The sequence below is a fragment of the Ictalurus punctatus genome, chromosome 12 (assembly GCF_001660625.3).
Source record: "Ictalurus punctatus breed USDA103 chromosome 12, Coco_2.0, whole genome shotgun sequence".
Classification (NCBI taxonomy): Eukaryota; Metazoa; Chordata; class Actinopteri; order Siluriformes; family Ictaluridae; genus Ictalurus; species Ictalurus punctatus.
In genome coordinates, this window is record NC_030427.2 from 219,905 (window position 1) to 247,724 (window position 27,820).

A 27,820-nucleotide genomic window follows, 5' to 3' on the forward strand; every position below is an offset into this window, starting at 1 on the left:
TCATGTGCACACTGAAAATTCAAGTCCCAGATGTTTCTAAAACTACACACAACCGTGTGTATATATGTATACAGGAAGTCACACACACACCTCTACTGCATCCTCCAGGAAACACGAATGTAACCTCACCTTTCTCGGCTTCTAATACTCATTCATCTGCTTTAAATATACTTTTTTTCTACACATCCTCAATTCACAGCACCTGTTAATTCTTTATTTCCTTTTTTCTACATCTCTCTCTCTCTCCTAAACTAATCATACACAACCTCAGCTCACCCTTAAGATATAACCGTTAAGTAAAATTTTCCTTCAGCCATCAGGACAATACATTAACTCTGACTTGTTTGACTGATAGCATTTCGCTTCCGTTCTTGCGGTTTTGTAAACATCGAGTATACGGACACTCCGATCACAGGCTTGATCTCGTATAGCTCGTATCTTTAACCCTGCAATTACACGGTTTTAAGCTATTTAGATCGTCAACACTGTACGAAACATTCCCAATAAAATCTTGGACAAATTCTGTAACAAATTAACACGCGTTCTCCGTTTTTGATCACACGATGCGGATTCTCTAATGATAGACGTGCGATTAAAGAAAATGACCACATCCTCAATCCTTACATCATCAATCAGCATGATCTGGGGTTGTGTAGAAAGCGGGCTTGTATGAACGTGTGTGTGTGTGTGTGTGTGTGTGTGTGTGGCTTTCACCTGCCAGTTGTAATACATGTGGCAGAGTTTGTAGGTGAGTCTCTGCATGTGTTCTGGTTTGAGGACACTGCTGTCGTACACCATGTTGTAGTGAGTGGGGGCCACACTGCTGAAGCGCACTTTGTGACTCACGATGAAGTCGTACCTGACAAATCAAGCCATCAGCGTTTAAAACACACCGAACGCAACCTGAAGCTGTGATCAGAAAGACCACCAGAGAAAGAGAAAAAGATGGATGAACTGTGCCTGAAGACTCCACTCGAGTCACGTGACTTCGGCGTCGATGACTGTTCCGGGAGGAGGGCTGCTCAGTCTGGCGTCCAGGAGAGCGAAGAATCTGGAAGAGATGCGTTTCTTCACCACCAACACGGTCAGTTTGGGCCTGTACACAGAAACACTGATGGCTGAGAGAAAACCCAAAAAGCGTGCGTCAAATTTGTTTTATCGAGATGTGTCGAGTCTCACGCGTAATCTTCACCCATGGCCTTGGTGGACTGCGTGACCTGAGGCACTTCATAGTCGACTAAGCTCAGCAGCACGCCGTCGCCCACGCCGTCTCGGTACACCACGATGAGTGACGGCAAACATTCGTTGTATATGAAGTAGGCCTTCAGCGCAGCTGAGGAAAAGAAATCAAAACAAAAAGCCATGTCTTAGTGCGCTTCTTAACTGAAGCGACAATTCTAAAATCCCTCGCTTTTTCTCCCACGTTCCATCAGACTACAACGTGAGTATTTCATCCTGAGTGTAAAGTCGGAATTCAAAGAGACTGCAGTGTAACGAGGTCATTTATGAGCATGATGTTCCTCCCAGAGTGCATTTCATACCCTGCACACTTTGAAAACCACCAGAGAGAAGGACGGTGCTCTCATGGTTACAGAGCAGTGGCACATAGCATACAGAGCACATAGCATACAGAGCACATAGCATACAGAGCACATAGCATACAGAGCACATAGCATACAGAGCACGGCCCAGACACTTTATGAGGAGGATGAAGGTGGCGGTAGCAGCGAGGAAAACAACGTTCAGAGGATTCAAGACTAAAAGATTGTGATTCTGTCCTTCAACTGGAAGGAAATGGAAATACAGAGAAGAGTGTGTGAGATTAAGAGAACCAGCTCAGGCCTGGGTAAAGAATCCTGAGATGCAGGAAGTAGTGTTAAAAGTCTCTGAAATTTCCCACCACTGAGCTGAAAAACTCTTGTTGGATTCATAATCTTTACTGATCGTTTGTAGAGGTAACAATATGCAGATATACGAGGGATTAAAAAATATCAACAAATAAAGAAACCATGAACATGCTGCTATATGCAGAAAGATTATCAACCAACGACAGGATGGTGTAATGTGACGCACCACGAAGCTAAACAGGTCTTCCTGATGCTTTTTATTCCTTATACCACAGCAATTTGACAATTAAACATTTTAATCATTAAAAGAACGATATTGTACTTTTTCTCTCTCCTAAAGTTACGATGAACCACAAAGGGTAATGCCCTCTCTTCTGAAGACTGGTGGAAAAGTTCAAATCTAAAATCTAGTTCATTAAACACAACCCTTATTAAAGCTGTTTACAGAGTCCACACAAGTCATGCTTTAAGTACCTGGACATGCCCGGGTTGAGGCTGGCCACCAGTGCACCGATGGATCTCTTTCCTGCGGCACTGTCATGGTAGCAGTCGATACAAACATCATCAGGTGCTTCAACTGAAAGAGCAGGAGAAGTCACTAAAACAATGTTTTAATAGAATAACATCAGGGTTAGGAGGTGCCACTGTTGATCAGTTACAAGATCAGATATTTATATATTTATATATTGCAGTTCCTCTGCAAGGAGATCTTTGTGGCTATGGTCATGAGGGTCTGAGGTCTGCTGAGGGTGCGAGCCACCACACACTGGCTTGGAGTGGGACAGTCCACACACAGGTACTTCTTCACGCAATCGTATTTATCCTTATGGTTGGCTGACATGATCACAACCCCCTTACACACATGATTTAAAGTGAGTGCTTCAGAACAAGAAGTAATGGTAATCTGTAGACTGAGGCTGTTAATCTGAAATTATCTTATGCCGTATGCTTAGACCCATAAAAGGATATACTGTGACAAAAATCACATAGAAGCAGTTCCACTGCACTGCGTGTGTCACATCACAAAAGGTGAAACAAAACAAATCAAACAGCAATATCCTTAAACATTCAATTTAAAAATTAAATAAATAAATAAAAACAGTTTCATTTGACTTATTTACTAGAAGTGTCATGATCCTAGCTTTTATTTTCCTTAATCGAAAGCTTGAGTATCAGCCGATACCCATCCGATATTGTTTTCTTTAAGATCTACAACGCTCATTATTTTAACTGAAGCACTCGTTTACCATTAAACTTTCATACAGAAACCCATACATAAAGTATGAATATAACGAATTCAATCCTAGTGAAAGAACAGTCACGTCTCTTTTACATGCATCAGTTATATGATTTGATTTCTGTTATCTCTGATGGCTGATCCACTGTTTAATTTGCTGCTATCAGGTCCTGCATCAGTGCCATCTAGGGATGCACGATTATGGCCAAAATGATAATCCCGATTATTTAGATTAATACTGAGATCTCGATTATCACGATTATTCAGTGATTTTAGTGATAACATATTTTTTATTGTACTTTCACATTTATTAAGTTCTCTCATGCTACAATACAACACACAAGTAGGCATGAGAAAACTTGAGCTGGTCAATTATGACAGAATTTAGGAACATCGTGTGAGCCATGACACATTAATTTACCTTCTGATAAACTAAATCTAATATTTTCAGTTCATTTTACAGACTGTATGCACAAAACAACCGTTAACCTGTTTGGAGTGTGCTCCTCTTAAAGATATTTAAAGCTGCACTATTAGACATTTCCACTGTCATGGTTCTGGGCTGGAGTCAGTTCTCGAACCGCTCTGTGTGTATTGTGTAGATATCTGAATAATCTCATATAGGATGTGATTGGGTGAGTTCATTTACCCGTCAGATGCAAAGCGCTTTAGTTTAATGGTGTTCATTAGGGATGCTCCGATCAGGATTTTTACAGATGATACGATCCAGATACCAATCTTTTTTTATTTAAACTTTAATCATACAGTCTATCATAAACAGTTAAATGTAAGCTCTCTGCTCGTGGTCACTGTTAACTGAATTAAAATAATAGCAATGAGATACTGTTGGTTAATTGATAAATAAACGAACATAAAATATTTATTTTTAGATATCTTAAAAACAATAAAGAGTCCTAATTAAAAGTAGACTAACACAAAAGTGATCCAGATTAGGAAAAAGGCTAATAGCTTTCAATGAAATAACGAACTAAGTTTAATGTCAAATTGATATTAAATGCAACCCATAGTAATTAAACATTATTTCATTTCTCATTTCATTTATATTTAATGAAGTTATTATAATAATATATATCCATCCATCCATCCAACCTGGAGCCTATCCCAGGGAACATCGGGTACAAGGAGGGGTACACCCTGGACAGTCCATCACAGGGCACAATCACACTCCCACTCATACACTACGGACACCTTAGACACGCCAATCAGCCTACCGTGCATGTGTTTGGACTGGGGGAGTTAACCGGAGTACCCGGAGGAAACCCTCGCAGCACGACGGGGAGAACATGTAAACTCCACACACACAGGGCCACAGGAATCGAGCCCGACCCTGGTGGTGTGAGGCGAACGTGCTAAACACTAAGCCACCGTGTGCCCTATATATATATATATATATATATATATATATATATATAAAGATTTATTTATAACTAAGCACATTTTCTGTCTTTACATTTTAGTAGTTTTATTTTTGTTTATCAGTTTTAGATCAGTTCCCCAGTACAGTGTCCATGTCTGCTGATAATATTTTGGGGGGATTAAATTAAAACATGGAAACTGGAGTTGACTTTTCTAGTGATATCTGGCAACCGTGAGTTTAAATGAAGTGAATTAGAGTTAGTGAAGGAGAGCGGCAGTGCACTGTATGTTTACAGACGGAACAGTTGCTACTCTTGATTATGATTGGTGAGGAATTTTTTAATAAAGAAGTCTGAATTAAACCCACCTTATAGCGTGTTAATGTCATGATTTCTCCTCACGCAAAGCGCTGGAGCTCGAAGCGAACCTGGCAGCTCGAGGGCTAAAATGCTAATGCCGTTTCTGGGTTTTGGCACTACAAAATGACCTCATCGCTGCGCTGCCCTATGGTGATTGGCTATAAGTGTAGGAAGTGCTTGATTTGATCTGCAGTTGAGTTTTCTATTAGCGGAGGACGAACTTTAAACGTTAATATCGCAGTCGATCATGTTCATTTAATCGTGGGCTGTCAAAATCGTAATCGCGATCGATATTCGATTAATTGTGCAGCACTAGTGCCATCTATATTATTTACCCATAGTAATGTGGGTTTTTTCTTCTCGCGCCACTTTATTTTATTTATTTTTAAATCAAAGTCCTTTCTCTACAGACTGTTCTGTGTGAAAAGCCCAGGAGATCAGCAATTTCTGAAATACTCAAACCTGCCCATCTAATACAAACAACCTTGCCACAGTAAAGGTCACAGAGGTCACAATTTTCACCCATTGTGATGCTTGACGTGAGCGGTAACTTTTTATGCATTGACGTGAACATTAACTCAAGTTCTTTTTATGCATCGTGCCGCTGCCCCATGAATGTGAGGGTGTTTCTAATAAAATGGACAGCGAGTGCATTACTTATTCAGTCAAATAATGAATATAACGGTCGTTACATTACTAGTCACATGTACGGTTTTTCTAAGCAATACAATACATTTTCTATACCTTAACCCCTATAAAGTACGGATGCTAACCTGAACATTTTCAGCATAGTAAAATACTTTAATACTTGAATCCTAAACAAACTACATGGTCACACTTGATTCTACCCAGTGTGTGAGACCCACCATCTGAACCTGTTGCACCGCTCTCTGCTGCAGAGCTCTCAGCAGAGCCTCCTGTCGATCATCGTACTCCATCCTGCACACAGAAAAAAAATGAAATGGCGGGGGGATAAAAAGTGTTAATGCTGCAATTAAGACATGATCCTTGCTCAACATGGCTCTGGTTCAAATAAAACACTACGCACAGTAACCACTGCCTTCCACTATGAAAAAGAAAAGCTGTCGAGAAGCTCTTCATTTTAGAGCGTGCAGTTCGGGAAACACGTTTATTTGCCGAGACCATTGAAACGTTTGTGCCTAACTGATGGACTGCAGCTGAATACGGACAATATTAGAGCAAAGTTCTGCACTACCTAATTGACGAGGACCGCTTTAATAATTTGAAATTAACAGTGCTACACACTAGCGTCCCTTTCATGAAGCTCACGAGGAGTGATTTTTAAAAAGAGCCCAGGACGCAGTAATGGCACAGGCTACAATTTCTTTCTAAACACTGGTCAAGTGTGTTGGCTCACATTCCCGGCCTCTGAAGGTGGATGCCCACGGGCACTTTGTTGAGGGTCTGCAGCAGTGAGTGAGCGACGTCAGCGTTACGGCGCGTATGGGACAGCAGCCAGGTCTCCAGAGGCATGCTGGTCATCAAAGGAAGCCCTCGCATCTCTTTAGACCAATCCGCGTCACATGGGTTGTACTCGTACTGCGCACACACACTACACTCAGCAAGAGTGCGACACGTGTCGTGTGCAGTTGTGTTCTCTGTGGTCCCCCTTACTGCTCTCGCTCCCTGTAGGATCCTCTCAGCAGGAAGAACTCTTCCAGTCAGATTCAGCAGCTCGTTCTCAAAGCTTAGACCCCATGTGCTGAGTGTAGTCTGAACACTGGCATTCCTGGAAGAGATTCACTGAAAAATTCAGCAGTGTAAATTGGTATAGCGTTCATTTCAAACATTTAATTGTACACCTTCAGATCAAAAGGCTTTTAAGATCATGAAAAACATTCTAGTCGGGTGTCCACAAACTTTTGATCGGCAGTGTATATCCATCATTAAACTTAAGAATGATATAATCAGAAAAACCATCACGCTATATGTTCAGCCTCGTGTTGCCCGGGATAGTCTCTGTAAAGTAAATACACATCCCTTATATGCATGCTACAAATGTTTCTTTTGTAAAATTTGTCTCTGGCTTGCACGTTAAGGATAAATTTCTAAATTTACATTTCTAAAGAATGTATAAGTTTCTGTAAAGCTGCTCTGTGACATTGTACACTGTTAAACGCGCTATTCAGACAAAAGCAGAATTGAATTAATAATGCAGTCGCTTTTATCCAGTACCTGCTCATGTTGTTGATGAATCTGTTGAGGCGGTTCTCCCACTGTTCTGGGGTCAGTCTGGTGTGAGTGGAAAGGTCCTTCATGATGTTAAAGTCGTGCGCATCTTATCAGTCAGACCTGAGCAAGTTACAACAATTAGTGCGATAAGAAGCAGACAATGATTAAGCGCTGTGTTTCTCCCGCTCTGTGAGGGAGACCTGTGAGGTAGCAGAACTCCGGGATGAGTAAGACAGGTCCTGGTGGAGGAGCTCCTGCAGGACCCAACCTCCTAACATGACTGACCAGCAGAACCTGGTTCCTATCAGTGATCTGCAGATCGTATTCCTAAAAAATATATATTATATCCCACAAAGAAATTAAGACGGGAACAAAGTCAGCAGTGAAATGAGGCTCCTTTAATACTGACTACGTTTACATGGACAGCAGTAATCTAATTATTGACCTTAATCTGAGTAAGATAATGTGATTAAGGTGTGTACATGAGTCGCTTTTAGAATACTCCTGTCATGTTCCCGTTTTACATGTTTTAGAACATAATTAGATTAACAGCCCGCGTCATTACATCACCGCGCCACGCCATCCGACGTCCCTCCAGAATTTCACGTATCAACATACAGTTCGTCTTCGTTATGGTACCGTATACAGTTTTGAGTGTTTTTATTTATTTTATTTTTTTTTTTACGAACGCTTTAAATGCAGTTAATTATTTGTCATGCTGTACGTGCTAATAGACAACTGCTTGAAGCGGTGGGTGTATCCCAAATCGCATAGTTACCTTCTATATAGTAGCTGAGATACATGTATTTTTCCCCCCTACAGGCCTGTAGTAGGAAAGTATGCGATTTGGGACACAGCCGAACTCTCCTGTTCGCCGTAAAACATAAAACTGCCGTGTGTGATCGTGTCCTGTTGCAAAATGCGGTGAAAACTCCCACACGACGTTCATAATGTGATTAAGATGTTTACATGTCTGTAATACATGTCCATAATGCGACTAAAACAGGAGTACTCCACCTGTTTTAACCCTCTTATCCCTAAGTTCCCACAGTATTATGTCCCATAACCCTATATTCCCCAGAGAAACAGCACGCCAACCCTGAGTTCCTGGGCCAAAATCAACATTTTAATTTGAACATTTTTAGGCCTTGAAACAACTTATAATAATGTATTTGTGTAATATTACTTTGAAAATGAAGCAGTTCAGTGTTTTTACTAAACTTAGAGCACAATTCTTAACTAGAGAAATGACGAAAAATGCTCGCTAAAATCCTTCTACTCATTTAGAAGTACCATACGAGCATCAGCGTGGTCAATATATTTATAAATAATAAATAAATAAATGCACTTTAGTGCCAAAAGTCAAGTTTCTGGTGATAATCAGAGCAGCAGGTAGTGTTTTCACGAATGCACAGAAATGGTCCCGTTATGACTCCAGACACCTGCAGTGTCAGTCGCACTGGTTGATGCTGAAGATGAAGACGGATCAGGGTCTGAATCAGGAGAGATTGCGTCTCTATCAGTTTCGGCTTCTAGAATCCTCGCTCTCACCTGTGTAACTGTGTGTTTTTTCTTTTTTTCACTGTTTTAGATGTACCTGTGTTCACTGTAGGTGTAACTTTAGCCGGAACATGATTAGCTTGTCGCTTTGGCATTTTTAGTTCACTTCTACTAGTACACCAATATTCACGCTTGGATCAGCTTCATCGTAATGCCGGCGTAAGAACGTAATTACATCGTGACGTCATCAACCTTCCGGGCCAAAAAATAATAATTAAATAAGTAAGGAATCATAGCAGAGTAATGCCGGTACACCGGCCTTACGGGGATAACGTTTACACTGTAAATCCTCTATAGCGGCCTTACGGGGATTTGGCATAGACGACCAAGCCGGTCTATGGTCCTTACGGGAATAGATCAAAGACAGGCAAGCCGGTTTTTCAGCCATACAGGGTAAGAGGGTTAATTAGATTATTGCTTACTTCGATTATGACCTTAATTAGATTAAGGTAAGTAAAAATTGCTGTTCACATGGTAGTTTCTTAATTAGAGTATGGTCTTAATCGGATTAAGAGTGGATTATTGTTGTCCACATAAACTCAGCTACTGTTTAAAAAGCATCTCAGGGAAATTCCTCAAGATATCAAGTGAGAAATGCCAAGAATACATTTCTGGAAAAAGGGCATCTACTTTGAAGATCCTAAAAATTAAAAATTTATATCCTAAATTATTTTTGATCTATTTTGGATTTATTTTTTTCGGGGGGTGAATAAAGAATGAATGTGTCTAAATGTTTGACGGTAGTGTATGTTTCCAATGCAAGTGCTATAGTATAGGTGTGCTGGGTTATATCTTATATAGGTCTATTAGGTTATGCACATGTCTATATGCAGTGGTTGTAAGTTAGTATACAAGAACTGTGGCTGAATATCCAGTATATAGTTATTTATCTCTTTATTTTCCTTTATTTACGTAGTATTGTTTTGGTATAATTTTTTTTCCCCATTTTATTAGATTTTTTCTGCCCACACTCCAGTCCAGTAGGTGGCGGTAATGCACCTTTAGCGTTAAAACAAAAAAAGAGAACTATAGCGCCTTAACCCACACTGCGCATGCGCGAAGCCGGATGACTCCGCCATTAAACTAGTAAAAGAGCTCTAATTAGCCAGTGAAGCTAAATGTCGTTCTGCCACGTCCACTTATAAAAGTAAATCATGCAGTATTCTCAGACTGGGCAGTTATTGACAGAGTGAATTCATCGTTTTAAATAGAATCAAAAATAACATCGACCTATTTGCTAATCTCATTTCGATTAGCTTGCTCATTAATTACACTGCGCATGCGTGGACTGGACTGCCTCCTCAAAAGCTAGCACCGCTAGTATATTTGTATAATATTAACAATAATATTGAACCAGAGGACTGAATAAAAAAATGTTATAAAATGTTATTTCTCACTTCTTCTCCTCTTGTTCTTCTCCGTGCGGGTGTGAGTTATCTTTGGTCGGTTCCTCGGTGATTCGGTCATTAGTGAACCGAGCTCCGACAGTGAACCACTGCGCCGTCACCGCCTGCTTCATACTGATACACCTGAAACACAGGTGTTAACACCGTTAACTACACACATACACACAATACAGCACAAAACAGAACGGGTTCGGTTACACAGAACCGAATATACTCACTTCAGTTTGGGTCTAAACGGGCCAGAACTAACACTAACACCGCTTTCTGCTCCTCACTTCGACTTCTCGCGCTCGCGGTGACGTCACCAACGTAACGGACGTTGACGTAAATGTGAGTCTGTGAGGAGAAAATAAAATAAAATAAATCCAAATATTATTTCATAAAAAGCTTCATTATTCTCTTCTTCTTAAACACGATACAGGATAAGATATACAAATACATAAAAAAGTGCTCCTTTCTAATTAAATTTTAATTAAAAATATACTTTCTTACTCTTGTTCAATTTAATTTTTTTAATTAATCGATGATTGTAGACGTGTTGAGGTTTCACGTTCTTTGTGCTTTATTATCATAAATATACACTTTGTATAAACTTTTGAGTTTGGACACAAAATGTAAACATTCCTCATGAATCCAGAACATTCATTTGTTTATTATTTAGAAAGTAATAATTAAACAGCTGAATAAAATGATCAGATTAATCACTTGCAACATTTAGGATATGAATTTCTTGTATTAAGTGAGGTTTTTAATTATACACAGATATATTTTATTTGTAGTTTTCATATTTGACTCAGTACATTACACTACATTTATTTAATCAACTATTTATCAAGTTTAAAAAAAATATTTAACTGAATGATTGTTCAAGATCAATAAAAATCTTCAAATAATCTATCAACACCATCAATACATCTAATCAGTAAATTAAAAATCTACATTTATTCAGTTGATCTATTGACTGGTTTATTGAAAGGTTTACAGCTTCGGCAGGTAAAGAAGCCGTGGCTTTAATCTGATCTTCTGATTTCTAATGATAATTAAATGACAAAATACAGAATTAAAGAATATCTTTATTTAAATTCAAAATCATGAATAAAATCATTTAAAAATATGGACTACAAGTCATTTCTACAAGTGTTCATACAGACAAAGACCACAGATGAAACGGATTTAATAGATACAGGACAATTAGGACAAGCAAAGTGAGAACTAGAATTATCATTTATTTATTATTTTTTTAAAAAATTACAACTGTGTTCAAGATCACAGCAAAAAGACAGTAGAGGAAACAAAGGAACAAAAATATTTCACATTTCCTGTTTAAATTCAACAGTAAAATCACATGAACTGAAGACATCGTGACTTTTTGAAACCGGTCGTTGCATTTTTGAGTCAAACGGAGCAGGTAGTGATGAAGAAGCTGCCTCGAAATATCATTTCTGTTCCTCGAAGGGTAAAAAAAATAAATAAAAATAAATTTTAAAAAACCACCTTAAGTCCTAAATGTATGAAAAATAAACATTATGTACATTTTATGTCTAATTACAGTGAACCTGACGGAGAGTGAAGCTCACAGAGGCGAAGTGTTCACGCTACAGCAAATTTCACCGGTTGACGCTAAACTTGCTCACTTAGGAGGTGCATTTCTCTGTCCCGGGATATTCCTAGCACTGTGTGTGAAAGCTCCGGAGATGTCCAGCATGGAGACGTGTGTGTATGTTGATGTGTACACAGTACCAATGGTCAGGATGTACTCATGTCAGAGTTTCTCGTTCTCCTGAAAAACACACATGCGTGCACACACACACACAGTAGAATTGTAAAGCAAAACATTGGAATATATATCTTAATCACATCTCATAGTCCTTTTATAGAGTCTGAATCAGTTTGACTGATTCATTTCGAGTTTATTCAGAGTCAAATCACTTTCAAGTGAGAATCAAATACTCATCTCAGTCTAGTTTGTTTGGAAGTGTGCGACTCTCACTAGAAAATTATTTGACTCCGAATCGTCTCGAAACGAATCAAACAATCAAACCGATTCAGACTGGACAAATGGACTAATAGAAGAGAAAGAGCAACAGGAAAGAGGACAGCCTTCCTGCTGAAAGCAAACCGGATCACAACCTTACATTAGATTGTTTTCTATATTTTTATTTTAAATCAGTTGTGTTTTTCTTCTTTCTGCACTCGACTGAGGAAACACAGCAATGATAAATAAAAAAAATTTATCTGTCCAGCTTCCTCCTCTTCGTCCCCCAGAATGACGTGTGGGTGACGGATTGACGGATTTAAAAAAAGATGTCTGGGCAAACTGTGACCTCCTCGAGTTAAAAGTGAGCATCCAAGGAAATTTAATGTGTTAACTGCACTACATTCTGCAGTCACAGCACCAGAAAAAATATGTACATCTACTGTACATGTTAACACACAAAACAAGCTTTTGAGTATTAGTTACCCTGTCTTACTGTACAAGGCACCTGCAAATAATAAAGCAAGTAATTAAAAGTTCATCTATCATTTCACTTCCACTAATCAGTCTTTTGACCAGTCTAAAAATAAAAAGACTAAAAAGAAACTGAGACTTAGCAAGAAAAACTAAAGATATGTGGATGATGAAGTCTCAGTTCCACCACAGCTTCAACAGCCCTGGATCTTCTCCTTTAAAGCTTGGAGAAGGGCACGTCTTTCGGACTCTTCTTTTCCAGGGCTGCCCGCGCTGACTTCATAAGATCCTGTGTCTGCAACATGTTCATGTTCCAAGTAGCCTGGAGACGCAGAGCAGAAATCTCAGATTTCGACCGCTCTACTTTGTGTTTGTGGCCATACTGTGTGTGCATGGGTCTACCTTGAGGCTAAAAATGCTATTCATGTCTTAAGCAGGTTCTTACCATCAGTCACACTGTGGTCTCAGGAGTAGAGGAGGTTGATTTTGGTTCCCTGGACAGCAATGGGACTCCGGCCTGCAATCTCACCTGCTATTTCCAGAGCTCCAGCAATCATTGACTATCAGGGAACACACGACTGCAGAGATGAACAGAGACACACACTTGCCTTCATTTATACTAAATAATTAAGCTACATGAAAAAAATAAAATAAAATACACGGTACAACCCAAAGTCACATTCTTCTGTTATCATTCCATATCTTCCATGTGTCAGTCCAGAATTTCACCTTTTTGTGATCACAGAAATTAACACAAAATCAAGAAACTCCACAATATTCAGAGGAGCTTCCACTTTTTCAAAGTTACTGCAGATTTGGGCCAAAACGTGTCATGACACGTCATCACCACAACAGGCCTTCAGCACAGGTTACTCTACTTCCTGAACAAGTGCAGACCCGGATACAACTTACGTTCACATTCATGGGACAATTCACAGTTCCAGTGTAACCGAACTCGGACCACCTTCTACAGGTAGTCTCGGGTTCGGTACCGCAGTGCACTTCCCAGTCCACATTACGACTGTCACATTACCAACTTTTCATGCAAACTGCTCTGTTTTGGACTAAACTTCCAGGGTGAAATCCCACTAGAACAGCTACACTGGAGAATTTTTCTGTCTAAAAATGAACAAATTTCAGGTTTTGTAGCTCTTCTTTGATAAATGACAAGATGGTAATATCAAAATAGTCCACTTTGTATTAAAACAAGACATCTCATGCTCACTGTGGTTTATTTAATCTTCAACAAACTGCAAATGTAAATAATTGTTCAGAGTGTGCCCCCTTGTGGTCAACACTTTCATAGGGGCTTGTACAAGTCAGAACAATCAGCCCATTCTTATCTTCTCATCACTTACTATCTCTATACGTGATCATATGGACAAAAATAACTTGTTCACAGATCTTGGTGTAAACATGTAAGCAAGCAATGTATGGCAAGTTAATGTTCCTCATACCTTCACCTGAAACCAGGCATCCTGTGTGCACAGACAAATATCACAGGCTGTGATTAGATCCACTCCTGCGAAAGAAGAAATCAGATCCACAAAAAAACTGTTAGTAATTCAGTCTCCTGCAGCTAAAAGCCCCAGTAAAAGATAACTCTCTGATGGTTAAAGCTTTGCAGGAAAAGTGACAGCAAACAATATGGATGGAACTTCCCAGAGTTGTGGTGAGTGTATGAGATGATGGTACTTAACACTCCCAACAGACCTGCTTCCACACAAACGCCTTGCACTTCCACCACCACGGGCTTTGGACACTAGACACATCAAACACAAAGTTCAGTTTATATACCACAATGTATTACTCTAATAGGTTATTGATTGTACAAATACTATATGCATGTAGAACCCCTACATGCTTTGCGTTTAATTTATGTAAGGAATAAACATGCGGTTAAACGAGCTTCATTTTGGTAAAATGTTAATATAATGATGTGTTCGACCTTATATACAGCCACAATACCAACTGTAACAGTGTTGACTTCACAAAATACAGGTTTTTATTTCCTGAATGTAACAATGTGTCATATGAGGTTTCCACTTGAGAGTGACCTGTACAGTGTCCTCCACTAATATTGGCACCCTTGGTAAATATGAGCAAAGAAGAAAACCTTTTGTTCAAAAAAATATTCACAAAAATACTCTGCTCTCATGGATAAACAATTGCAAACACAAGTTTATGAAAAAATATTTGTTAAATAGGTGTACAACAATTATTGGCACCCCTATGAATCCATGAAAAATGTATTTGAAGTATATTCCTCTTGATATTTTACTTTTTTGTACACTTGGGAAACTAGGAACAGGACATTGTTCAACTATGACTTCCTGTTTCACAGGGATAGGTAACGCATATGCCAAATTCTCTTACTCATTCAGAACAATAAGTGAGGCCAAGATATATTCAGTGGTGCTTGAAGGTTTATGAACCCTTCAGAATTTATTATATTATATATATATATATATATATGAAAAGATGACCCAAAACATCAGATTTTTACACAAGTCCTAAAAGTAGACCAAGAGATCCCAGTTAAACAAACGAGACAAAATGATAATATTTGATCACAGACAGATTGTGCACAAATGGAGGAAATTCAAGACCATCATTACCCTCCCCAGGAGATATCAACCAACAAAGATCACTCCAAGAGCAAGACAAGTAGTAGTCTGTAAGGTCATAAAGGAGCCAGGGTAACATCTATGCAACTAAAGGCCTCTCTCTCACTGTAGTGAAGGTAAGGGTTCTATTTAGTTTGACTTACCTAGGGCTGCTCCTATCACACAAACCATTGAAGTGAATAGCATGGAGGTGGTATTTGAAGTTAAAGCAGGCTGTGGAGTGATCTTCAGTAAAGATCAACATTCAAAGATGGGGGGGGCTACGGAAATCATTTGTTGCCTCAGCTGGTAAATACAGTAGCAAATGTACCAGGTCATAAGTTGGCTAACGTATTGGAGAGACAATCCGAGGTGTTCAAAGAAGAGTTGGGTCCACTGCTGGAGAGAGAACTCCAGAGGCTGGTGGAAGACGAGATCATTGAACCAATGCAGTTTGCAGAGTGGGCAGCTCCCATTGTTCCAGTCAGGAAACTGATGGTTCTATCCCAATTTGTAGGGATTATAAATTCGCAGTAAATCCAGCTCTAGTGTGGAGCAGTATCCAATTCCCAAGGTAGAAGATTTATTTGCTCATTCGGCAGGAGGAAAAATTCTCCAAACTGGACATGACCCATGCGCATCAGAAGATAATGCTGCACAAAAATTCCAATAAGTATGTTACAATCAACATGCACAAGGGATTATGTACTTACAACAGGCCACCATTTGGAGTTGCTTCAAGTCCAGCGATCTTCCAGCGCACAACAGAAGGGATTCTGCAAGACATCGCACGTGTCACAGTTTATCTGGATGACATTTTAGTCTCAGGGTATAATGAATATCTGCAGAACTTGGATGAGGTACTGAGTAGGATAGAAAAGAGTGGACTGAGACAAAGAAGGAGCAAGTGCGAGTTCATGGGAGAAGTAGAGGTATTTTTAGGTCACAAAATTAATGCCACAGGATTACAGTCGAAAGACAGGTCCTATATTATGCTTGAGGAAGCTGGCATTGTAGCCGTGAAATCAGCTAACATTAACAAATAACTGGATATCGCAAACATTACATGGAGCATAAACGCTAACGCATTGCAATGTTATAAACTACCTTCTAATGGACCACCATGCATCTATAAGAAAATAGCACAAGCATTGAAAATGCTCATTTCACATCATCAGGGCAATAATTAAGAAGTTCCAGTCAACTGGAAATGTTATGAATCAACCTGGAATTGGACGCGTGTCTATATCGTCTCAACACACTGAAGAGGACGGTTCGAGTGGACAAAACATCTCCAAGGATCACAGCTGGAGAATTGCAGGAGTTAGTTGTGTCTTGGGGTCAGAACGTCTCCAAAACTACAATCTGAAGTCACCTACATCACCACAAGTTGTTGGAAGGGTTTCAAGAAAAAGGCCTCTACTCTCATCCAAAAACACACTCCGGTGTCTTCAGTTGGCCAGACACTACTGGAACTTCAAATGGGATCATGTTCTATGGTCAGATGAAACCAGAATAGAGCTTTTTGGTAATAAACACCTGAGGTGGTTTTGAAGCACACAGAGAGGTAGCCATATGGAAAAGTACCTCATGCCCACGGTTAAATATGGTGGTGGATCTTTAATGTTTTGGGAATGTTTTTCTGCCAGAGGACCTGGACATTTTGTTAGGATACATGGATATTAAATGAAAACCTGACTGCCTCTGCCAGAAAGATTAAAATGGGCCGTGGTTGGATCTTCCAGCAGGACAGTGATCCAAAACATACATCAAAATCAACACAAAACAGTTTCCTGACCACAAAATCAACAAGTCATTTAACACTAATGAGCAGTATTAAAAATATTAACATGGATATCTGAGTCTGATAATAAAATTAACTTCTACTTACAGTCGAATGTCCTAAACACTGCAAAATTTAACACCCTTCCGTCCAAAAGAAACCAAAAGGGGGTACAAACTTTTACACTCCACTGTATTTGGTTGAAATTGCGCTTATAGAACAACTGAACAGCAACGTTTCCATACAGGTTTTAGTGAAATGTTTAACAATAGCAACTCGACTTGAAATGGATGATGTTTTATTAGAGTGGCCTGTGCCCAAATCCTGCACGACTGCGTATCTAGGTACACTACACACGGTCTGAACGAATGGAGTCTCTACCGCACCTAGTGCACTAGAGATAGAGATTCCATGCAAGATGATTTGGGACGGAGCCAGTGCACAGAAACCGTTTCCCTGCGAGAGGCGCAGGTGGAGCTGGAGCTGTGTGACTGATTTGTGCACCTGTGACTACAGAACTACCTCAAGTCTCCACACAGAGAGCTGTTCAAGAGAAAAACACTCCTAAAGAACAAATCACTGCGTCAGCGAGACATCAACCCTTTAACTAGACGTTCATCCCAATTCCACAGAAACACCGCGGAACTATTTAGGGCTGAGAGACAGTTCAAAAAGCACTGAAAATAAAGTCACTCGGTAAACAGTTGCTCTCTGCGTCACCCAGACAGCGAGGCGGATAAACTACAAGTTCCCGAGAAGCGTCAGATTTACTAAACTAACTAGTTCACCGTTTATCCGGCGCTAAATAAACTCCCACCGAGTTAACTCAGGTTAGTACTTCATACGAAAACAGCCGCAGAGCTAACAAGCTAGCAGCTTAGCGAATAAATAAGGCCAAACGCGTTCACCTATAGTTGGGTGTGAAGTCTACAAGTTGCTCAGTGCTGCGTTTTCTCTCCACTTCTGTAGTTCTCCGTCATTATCCACATTATCCCTTATTTCATGCTATACCAGCGTAACACAAAAATGATAATAATAATAATGATAATAATAATAATAATAATATCTGTATACCGTGTTGATATTTCTGTAAAGCTGCTTTGAGACAATGACTATTGTAAAAAGCGCTATACAAATAAAATTTAATTGAAATAATAATAATAATAATAATAATAATAATAATAATAATAATAATAATAATAATATCCTTTTACATCTCTCCACTTACTGTATTTTAAGACTTTCCCAATGTACCTGACCTATGCTGAATTATTGAGTTATGTTTAGGAATTTGGGACTGCTTGAAAATGATTAGATTATAAACATCTGTACTTGAAGGCAGCAATAAATGATGTCACATGATTTAAGTCATGTTATTTCTATCTAGCAGTTCTACTTCAAAGGCTTCAGAGACTTGTTGCTCAACCCACTTGCATTAAAGGGATCATAATTTTAGTATTAACAAATTGTTGTTTTTTCATTCACCTATCAAGGCCTTGGAATGATATGAATTTGACAGTTCTGTGAGTGTAGGATTTTGAGCAATAGAGTATTATCGAAGTAGAAAGCAGGCACAATATTTCAGCTTTATTCAGTCAATTATTTACCTTCAGTAAACAAAATCTTGATAGTCGAGTTTCCTCAAGACCATGGATGTGGGAATGAGGAGACCTGCTTCATTCTTCAGAGCTCTACACGGCCAAAGGTTATCTTGGGTCTCAGTAAATGAGGGGAACAGTTTGTGTCTAGGCAGGATATCATGATCGCTAGATCCAGAACTGCGTGAAACCAGACACCGTGGCAACTTGGAATGGACTCTTTGATCATTTAAATTGGAAAAATATATGGTCCACGCAAGAAAGATTTTCCCTCACAAACAAAGTAAAAGAAATATCTTTAAATTGATTCATAATATTTACCATGTCAAAAATTTCTTAAAGAAAAAATGCAGATCTGAATTTTACACTAATTACTCTTTTTTTCAGAATGACACTGAAACTCACCTTCACTTGCTTTGGTCGTGCGGTTATACTTTGCAGCTTTGGGAAAATGTTCGTTTGTTTATCTCAAGTTTGGATTTGTTGAAGTGGATCTAAATGCCTGCTTTATAATTAACATAATTCCTTTCCTATGTAGAGTTTATATTCCTAAATGTAAGTTGTCGAATTGTAAACCTATTATTTTGGTATTCCTACAAGAGATAAAACATTCATTGGTTACAATTTCATCTTCTCTTAACAAAAAAGCCCTCAGAACATGTACAGTTTGCATGGCCTACAAACTTTTTACAGTAATTAATGTGGAATTTTCTTTTCATTTTGGCAGTTCCCTCTTTCTTTATCATACATTTATTTAAGTTACTGTCTAGTTCTACTTCTGTTTTGAGCTATGGTGTTGTTTGTGTTTTCTATAACTATTACTTATATTGCTGTTATTCTTAATACTTATTGTTATGGTCTATTTTGGTTGTACCATACTGTAAACTGAATGTTCCAATAAAGCATTAAATAATATTTTAAAAAAGACCTTACTCAAGCACATGAATAAACAAGTAACTTCTGGATAATAAACCAGGAAAAAAAAAAAAAACTTTCAAATTAAACCTGACAATTGACCCATTTTCTAATTTCTTATTTTTCACTTGTGTGAGATTGAAAGAACGAAAAACAACTTTGATTTGTAAATGAATAATGACATAAGCCATTTTTTCATTTTCTGATATTTGGTTCTTAATTGAATGTGAAAAGAAGGAATGATATACAGATTATAAATCCCTACCTCATCCCAGAAGTAATGCACATGGAGACTAGTGAAATGTCACAGGAGTCTGAAGGACAGGATGGAGGGACTACAGATGAGGTGAGTGAAAACAGTGTAAATAGTATTAGCAGTGAAAGACCTGAATGTAGTTTTACTGTAAACGCCAGTGTAAATGATGGTACTGCTGAAAGTGTGAATGTTAGTGATGAGAGTGAGAAACAGGATAATGTTGTGGCTTTGACTACTGAAGTTGCTCAGGCTGGTGAGTAAGAGGAGGGCCTGGTAGGTGAGCTGAATGATCTGTCTCAATGTACAACATCCTATTTTGGGATAAAGATTGGATACAGTTTTGAAAGGGACCCAATCAAGCAACCAGCCATTCAAAGCTTGCTTACACTAGTTATATAGGTATCATTTGAGGGTAGCTTTTGCTTATGGCCATACCACTCTGACAATGCCTGATCTTGTCTGATCTCTGACACAAAGCTGAGATGGGCCTGGTTAGTACTCGGATGGGAGACTGCATGGCAATAACAGGTGCTGTAAGATTTTGAATAAGGCTTTCCCTTGCTTTAGTGTTTTAACCCTCTGGGGTCTTCAAACTTGACCGCACGTTCTGCTGGTTTTTTTCCTCATGCCGCGGAAACAACTTAAAATATGCCATAATTTTTGGCCATACAGATAAGTGTAAGACATCTTTAGAAACTATAAAGGGCCTATTTTTATTTGTGTACACTCACAATAACAAAATATTCTGCTTTTGTAAAATAAAGAAAATAAACAGGGTGCACTTTCAGCTGTCTCTGTGTCTGCGAGAAACTTTCTGAAACGTCACAAAAATGAACCTGTGTCCCATCTGGCAATCCAGAACCAGCTGTCATGCACCTGGTCCATTACAAATGTTGTGGATTTTTGTTCTACTAGAGCTCATTCTAATCTTTATTTGAGACTGGTATTGTTTAGAGCAGCGTTTCCCAACCTTTTTTTCAGTCAAGGCACCCTTTGAAAATGCTAGACAGTGTTAAACCTGGTTTATACTCGACATGTCTGGCAAAAATGAAGTCATCGCTGAGTGGGCGGTCGAGCGCGTTGAGTGTGTGGGGCCTCATTTCTCAAGGCGGTTTGTACGGCATTTTTTGTAATTTGCCACACCGCGCCGCTTCCGGAAATGAATGACTTGGCGGTGACTCTTGCCGGAAGGTACGATTGTACAGGCATCTCTATGATCCATGCATGCGGGACCATAGAGAGAGGCAGATGGCACAAAATTCATGGAAAGGTTTTTAAAATAGTGATTTAGATTTGCTTTGTACATACTGCTGAGATGATAAAGCCAAAGCTGACAGTTTTTTGGGGTGCACCATGTTTTCATTCATCAGTATCTTCTCAAATAAACACAGTCACTACACTACACCATCAGACACAGTGATTACACCTCATTCTGCTGTCTTTATACACAGAGACATTTACACTGATGGTGAACATCCAGAGTGATCATTCTGTAATATCTTTCTTTTCTCTCTATACATAAAGAGATATTTACACTGATGGTGAACATCCAGAGCGATCATTCTGTAATTTCTTTCTTTTCTCTCTATACATAAAGAGATATTTACACTGATGGTGAACATCCAGAGTGATCAATCTGTAATACCTTTCTTTTCTCTCTATACATAAAGAGATATTTACACTGATGGGAGAATATAATAATCACCTGGTTTTGTAAATGTGAGAAATGACATCTGCAGGAAACTCGACTTTTTGCTGATGTCTACAGTAATTGCTAACATTTACAAAATGAGCCTACAATAAATAATAAGTCTATTTAATGAAAGTGAAGGTCCATGTTTAATAAAAATCTTAATGGAATGAATAAAATAAATTGAGGTTGTTTAGTTTAGTTTTATACATGTTCTCATATTTATAGCTGTGTTTTGTTGTAATGTGACAAGTGATAATCTCAAGGTTCATTGGGTTTTATATGATTATTATTATTTTATATATAATTTATTATTATTATTGTTATGCGTGTGTGTGTCTTTGTTATTATTTCAGACATCAGATGTTTCTCATCTATATTAAATGTTTTCTACACATTTGATCATTTTAGAAAATGTTTGAAGGATTTTTACACACACCCCTGCTCTCATCAGACAGAACCTCGATTGGGAAACACTGGGTTAGTTACTCGTCTGACCAATGTGTTTAACTTACTCTCCATCATCCCCTTTATTCTGAGTAACATTCATTATTCACACAAAAACTACTTACACACCAATCCTCACTAATATCAGGATACTCGCTCTCATTAAGGGAAAACCAGAAAAAATACATTTCTGCAGATATTTAAGTAAACTTACTCAGTGTATGAGTTCTGCTTCTTTATCTAATGATCTGCTGAGTGTTTCTAGCACTTCCTGGTATTTAAATTTTGTTTATATATTTGTATAGAGCTCTGACAGTTGTTCGTGCACAGCTGAATGAAGTCACGAGATAATAAATGAAGGTAATGAAATGATAATGTGTGTGATGTAGATTTTACCAGACTTTTAATTCTGTTCTCTGTATTTGCAGCGTTTTCAGGCTTATACTTTCAGTATTTACAGGCCTTTGCTCGATGGATCAGAAAGCTGTATGATAACAAACCAAATCTGTGTGTGTGTGTGTGTGTGTGTGTGTGTGTGTGTGTGTGTGTGTGTGTGTGTTTATTACCCTACCTCACTGCCCCTCCCCCTCTGCAGAATAAACAGGTAGACAGTGAAAGTGAAAGTCAGTCTCTATTTTGTGTGGAGGGGAAAATACAGCATTTCAGGAGTAAAAACACAGTGAGTATCTACATCTAAAGCTATAATATATAAACACACTGAATGTGCACTAAATGCAGAAGAGTTTTGTGGGTTTGTACTGAAGTTTGAATGTGCACAGGTTGTTTTATGACTTGATACAGAGACTATTTCCTGTAAGTGAACTCTGTGCTGATACAGGGTTTGATTTAACACACCGATGTTGGAGTGAATCTATTAGTCCTTGTTCTGATGCACCTGTAACGTCTCCCTGAGGGCAACAGATCAGAGCCAGGGTGAGAGCTGTCCTCAATGATGGTTTTTCCTCTGCTGAGGCAACGGGGGGTGTAAATATCCATCAGGGAGGTGTTGTGGATAAAAAATGTCATAAAATAAACATAAGGGAGACCTAGCATCCAGCAAAGGGGAGAAGAAGAAAAGATGGGCACCTAGACACATAGAAGCGGGATTAGGCGGACATTGACGGATTGGAATTACACTTTAAAGATCTTTAAGAGCAGTAGTAGTCAAAAAAGTCAAAAAGAGGTATACGAGCTGAGCTGAGGAGTGCTAATACACACACACACACACACACACGCTCGTACAGTCAAGGGCGGGCAAGTAGACACAACATACACACACATGAATAACTTTAATAATCTTATTGTAATAGAGAAACTCTCTATAAAAAAACAGAATAGTAGGATATGCAGGACAGTATGGAGGATATGCAGGAGCTTAAGCTCATCACTTCTGAGAATTCTCATCGGTGTGGATCTCGTGTGGTGGAACGGAACAATAAAGCTGGACCCTTGCTTCTTCTCACTCACGGCTGGTGTCTTTTTTTCTATCTCCAACTGGGCTCAGAGGTAGATGTGAGTGTTGGCTTCTATGTTGAATTTTAAGTGTTTTTGGGTAATAGGCTATATTTGAGCCAACAGAGGGGAGAGGTAATAAATACACTTATAAATGTGATTACTTGATGAACGTAGACAGAACTCTATAAATGTGAAATGTTTTGTTGAAGTTCAGATGAATCTCTGATGTACAGAATCTTCAACAGAGTTCTGCAGAAAGATTTTGAATGCCTGTCATTCACCAGAACAAATTTGCAGTTGATCAGTCTGTCTAAAAGAAAAAATCTAAACACACAATATAAAATTCCTGCAGTGTGAATAAAGCCTTTGTGTTGCTTTTAGCAAACATGTCTAGTACTCTCGGTTCAATGTACACAATTTACCCCATTTAAATGCATTTTGGAAATTGTTCCACATGGCCTTAAAGTGTGAATATTCACTGTACGCCAAATAAGTAATCAAAGAATGGAACTGAATTTTTTCTTCTCTAACGGACCATTAATCACAATTATAAAAGATGATGCATCAGGTACAAAGTATCAGGGTTTTTTCCCCCTCTTTTTCCCACAATAGTTGCATGATTTTTGCTACACCCTTTCCACCGTGTGTGTGTGTGTGTGTGTGTGCGCGCGCGCGCTAAAAATCACTTTGAGGTAAAAATATTTTAAGGCAGCCACTTTCACCTTCCTACAACAATTGGTGACTGGTCTGAGGTGAAGCTTCTTGTCATGTTACTGTGGTCATGGATCACATTGTGGGGATCTCTGTAATGTAACCGTTTCTGTAATTATCATTACTTGCCTTTGTGCTTCTGTGTCTTCTGTTGGTGCTTTATTCTGCTTTTTAGGGCCCGAGCACCGCTGCTGCAAAGCCCTATTGGATCTGCTGTTTATTATTGGGGCAAGCACCGAAGGTGCAGCGCTTCCGGTGACCACCGGAGGTGCAGGGCCCTATTGATTTTCTGGTGTTTATTGTTTATTTCATGCATTCTTGTCGTTTTTAAGGGCCTAAACATGGCTGAAAACTCCCAAAACTCGGTAGACGCGCCAGCACCAGTGAAAATGTAACTTACATTGGGCATGGTCAAGGAGCTCCTTTGCACCCCTGAAGGCAGGCAATGGTCGGGATGAAGTTGCTTCGATGTGCACGTGATTTACCATATATATATATATATATATATATATATATATATATATATATATATGGGGTAATAAAGTGTAAAATATAGATAATTCACAATAATTTGATATCAGATATCAGTTAGATTCAGCTTCGGACACAAGTTCCAGGTACTGATCGAGAAGGAGTGGATCAGCTTCGGACACAAGCTGACCTCGGTGCGTATGAGCAGTGAGGGCGTGGTTGTGTGTGGGCGCGTGAACGCATGTATATTTAACCCCATCTTTCTCTCTCTGTGTGTTTCTCAGCGTGTCGGCCTTGGAGATGAGAATCACGCCAACTCGGAACGATCCCCTCTCTTTGTGCAGTTCATCGACTGTGTGTGGCAGATGATGAGACAGGTCAGCTACTGATGCTTTACACCACAACACTGTTGAATTCTCCAATCTGATTGGTCAGAAGGCGTTGGAGACATTTCTGTAACAGCAAGATTCTGATTCCAGCTGCAAGGGAAATTACAGCTTTATAGTGATGTGCTCGTTCCTATAGTAACAGCTCTTTCACAGGGTCTAGTATGGCGTACGCAATACATATTCTAAGCTTAATCGTAAACATATTATAAACATGTCACTTAAAGAAAAAGACGTATGATCATTGTGATCTAGTTAAGATTTATAAGTTATCTATTTATGGAAGTTTTATGGAAGTATTCTCCAGTGTCACGGCAGAGAGGACATTGCACTTTCCAGTTTCTCAGTAACATTGCAAGTCTTATTAATTTCAAGAGTTAGGGGGAAAAAAGAGAGGCTTGTGAGGGAACTATTGTTTTATTTTAATGTTATAAAGTAAGAGATCATAATGAGAACTAACTCTCTTTTCCAGGACATTCCAAATTGTTCTTTGGCTATGCCCCATGTTTGTGCAATGGTTCAGACCGGTTTTTCCTCTTTTCGCAGCTTCAAAATGGCTTGCTTTTCTCCCATAGACAGGTCTCTGGTCTTCATGTCGGTTTATTCTTTTTAACAACAAATGCTGTCTCCACAGGTGAAACCCAGGGCTCAAACCAAGAGAAGACATTCAGAGCTATTCATTCTTTAAAGTCCATTTAACGAGGTACACCAGGGCAGCGAGAAAAACCCATCAGTCACTCGTTCCAGTATTTTTGAACAGTTAATGAATAGGATGGCTTCAAAAAAGCTGCCATATTTTAAGCTGTGTAACACATCTAGATGTAAATATGAGGAAATGAAAGCTGAAATTCTGATCTATCGTCTCATATTTGTCTTTTATCTCAAACCCAAATGTCTTCAGTATACAGCAAAAGCAAGTGAATTGGCCTTGATGTTCCAATACTTTTGAAGAGGACTCTAATTGTAAGAATTAAATATAATTTCCGTACTGAACAAAGACTGATTATCTGTTCAGGCGTTATTGTGCAGATCCACATTTAAGCATCTTACTATACACTGTTAAACCCAGTGTTTGTGTTCTTTCTTTCAGTTTCCTTCTGCTTCTGAGTTCAAAGAGCTTTTTCTCATCCCCATCCTGGATCGCCCCTACAGCTGCCTGTTTGGTACATTCCTCTACAGCAGTGAGCAGGAGAGAATGGAAAAGGTACGCTCCACATTTCTCCACTAATGGGGGGAGGCTTTCCAGCCTGTCTGATTTTTCTGAATGGAAATGAATTTGTCTAAGTGTCTTATGACTTCTCTCTCTGTCTCTCTCTCTCTCTTTTGTTTTTAGGAAGTACAGGGTAAAACGGTCACTGTGGTCCTACGTTAACAGTCAGCCGGAGGACTTCACTAACCCGTTCTATGTGGACTGTAAAAACCAGGTGCTGTATCCACTGGCCAGTCTCACACATCTGGAGCTCTGGGTGGGTTATTATGTGCGCTGGAACCCACGCATGAGACCTCAGGTGCTTATACTGCAAACCACACTCTGTGAAATTATGGGGAAATGCTCAAAAATAGTGTTTCCAATATATACCAAAATACCCAGTTACTTGTATAACTGAACAGTGTCACTTCAAACACATGATGAATGTCACTTTTTATTACTAGATGTTTCTGGGTTTTAACACCAAGTTTGCTTTAAAAAAACAAAACTATTTCTATCAGCACAAAGCTAAAAAAAACACAAAAGCTGGAGTAATGGGTCGGTAAGCATAAAAAGTGCCGTACACAGTGGAACTGGACACACGAGGATCTCTGACACTGTTGACTCTTCAGTGGTTCCATTTTCAGTTCTAGTTTGTAGGTACAGGTTTCAGTCTTCAACAACATTGTAGTTTTCTTTTTAAAATGCACTCCTTGGTTGTGCTCACTGCATTACAAACTCAAATCCAACATTGTGAGATTATTATTTTTTTTTTAAGTGTGTTGAAATGGAGTTTTCTTGTGATTCCTCTATATTCCTGTATATTTCATGATTGGCTGGTTAGAAAACTACATGAACGTACAGGTGTTCCTAATAAAGTGGACGGTGAGTGAACATGACGTGGCTGAAACGATTTCCAAAACACTTCAGGAGCAGCTAGCGATAAAGATTAAGGTTACACCGGCTTGATGACTGATCTTTTAATAATGCTACATAAATAAATAGAAAGCGAATGGAATGATTTAGAAAATCGGTGTCCCAGAACGAAACTGATGTTTGTGTGCTTTGTTGATTATGTAGATGCCGCTCCATCAGAATCTGAGAGAGTTATTGTTTTTGCGTGAAGAACGTGGAGGAGCTCCAGAGAGAGGCCACGTCATCCTGCTCCATCTCCTCATCCTCAGAGCATACTTCTCCCTCCTCACATAGTGGCACACCACTTCACACTGCTGTCTAAATACACACGCGCACACACACACACACATACATTTAAGAGCACACACTGTCTTTACTCAATGAATACACTCAGGCACAAGTAGGGAGTGGATGAGTATGAAGCGGGCACACACACACACACATTCCTGTTTGCAATTTTTTTAACTATAGAGAAGTAACCTAGTGTCACATTTTATAAATCTTTAATACTTAAAAATGGATCTTGGATCAATGAGGTTTTCTACTGTTCTCAAGGTTTGGCATGCTGTGCATCCTGAGATGCTTTTCTGCTCACCATGTATGTAAAGAGAGGTTATTTGATGTTACCATGGCCGTCCTATTAACTTGACCCAGTCTGGCCATTCTCCTTTCGCCAACAACGTGTTTCCACCCCGAGAACTGCCACTTACCGGATGTTTTTCACACAAGTGTGTGTGTGTGTGTGGAAATCCTAGGAGAGCCGCAGTTTCTGGAATACTCAAACCAGACCATTTAGAATCTACAACCATGCCACGGATAAAATCACTGGATTACATTCTGGTGTTTGATGTGAATATTGACTGAAGCTCTTCATCTGATCCTGCTTGATGTTGTACATTGTGGTGTTGCCATATGATTGGCTGATTGGATAATTGTATGAATGAGCACATGTACAAGTGATCAGTGAGCA

At 39.1% G+C, this 27,820-nt stretch overlaps 2 protein-coding genes, 1 long non-coding RNA gene and 1 pseudogene across 3 annotated transcripts; 2 read left to right on the forward strand and 2 right to left on the reverse strand.

The window, feature by feature from the left end:
* Positions 1 to 556: 556 nt before the first annotated feature.
* On the reverse strand, positions 557 to 10,092 carry LOC108262269 (piwi-like protein 1). Its single transcript, XM_053684040.1, is given in 13 exon segments — positions 557 to 574; positions 715 to 859; positions 956 to 1,096; positions 1,180 to 1,333; positions 2,132 to 2,181; positions 2,304 to 2,447; positions 2,534 to 2,700; positions 5,687 to 5,759; positions 6,199 to 6,380; positions 6,456 to 6,570; positions 7,017 to 7,119; positions 7,214 to 7,340; positions 10,060 to 10,092. Coding segments are annotated over 13 exon segments (1,452 nt in total).
* Positions 10,093 to 11,090: 998 nt separating this feature from the next.
* LOC108261713 (uncharacterized) lies at positions 11,091 to 16,418 on the reverse strand. The gene is made up of 4 exons (XR_008397403.1): positions 15,748 to 16,418; positions 13,886 to 14,190; positions 12,874 to 13,006; positions 11,091 to 12,750 (listed from the first exon to the last, which is right to left on the reverse strand). It is a non-coding gene; the product is annotated as an uncharacterized LOC108261713 (long non-coding RNA).
* A 3,589-nt stretch (positions 16,419 to 20,007) lies between these two features.
* LOC128634290 (uncharacterized) lies at positions 20,008 to 20,126 on the forward strand (annotated as a pseudogene).
* Positions 20,127 to 24,560: 4,434 nt separating this feature from the next.
* On the forward strand, positions 24,561 to 26,254 carry LOC124627665 (myotubularin-related protein 2-like). Its single transcript, XM_053684406.1, has 3 exons — positions 24,561 to 24,737; positions 25,837 to 25,950; positions 26,080 to 26,254. The coding sequence occupies exons 1-3, from the start codon at positions 24,561 to 24,563 to the stop codon at positions 26,116 to 26,118; spliced, it is 330 nt and encodes a 109-aa protein (XP_053540381.1). The 3' UTR covers positions 26,119 to 26,254.
* Positions 26,255 to 27,820: the final 1,566 nt, after the last annotated feature.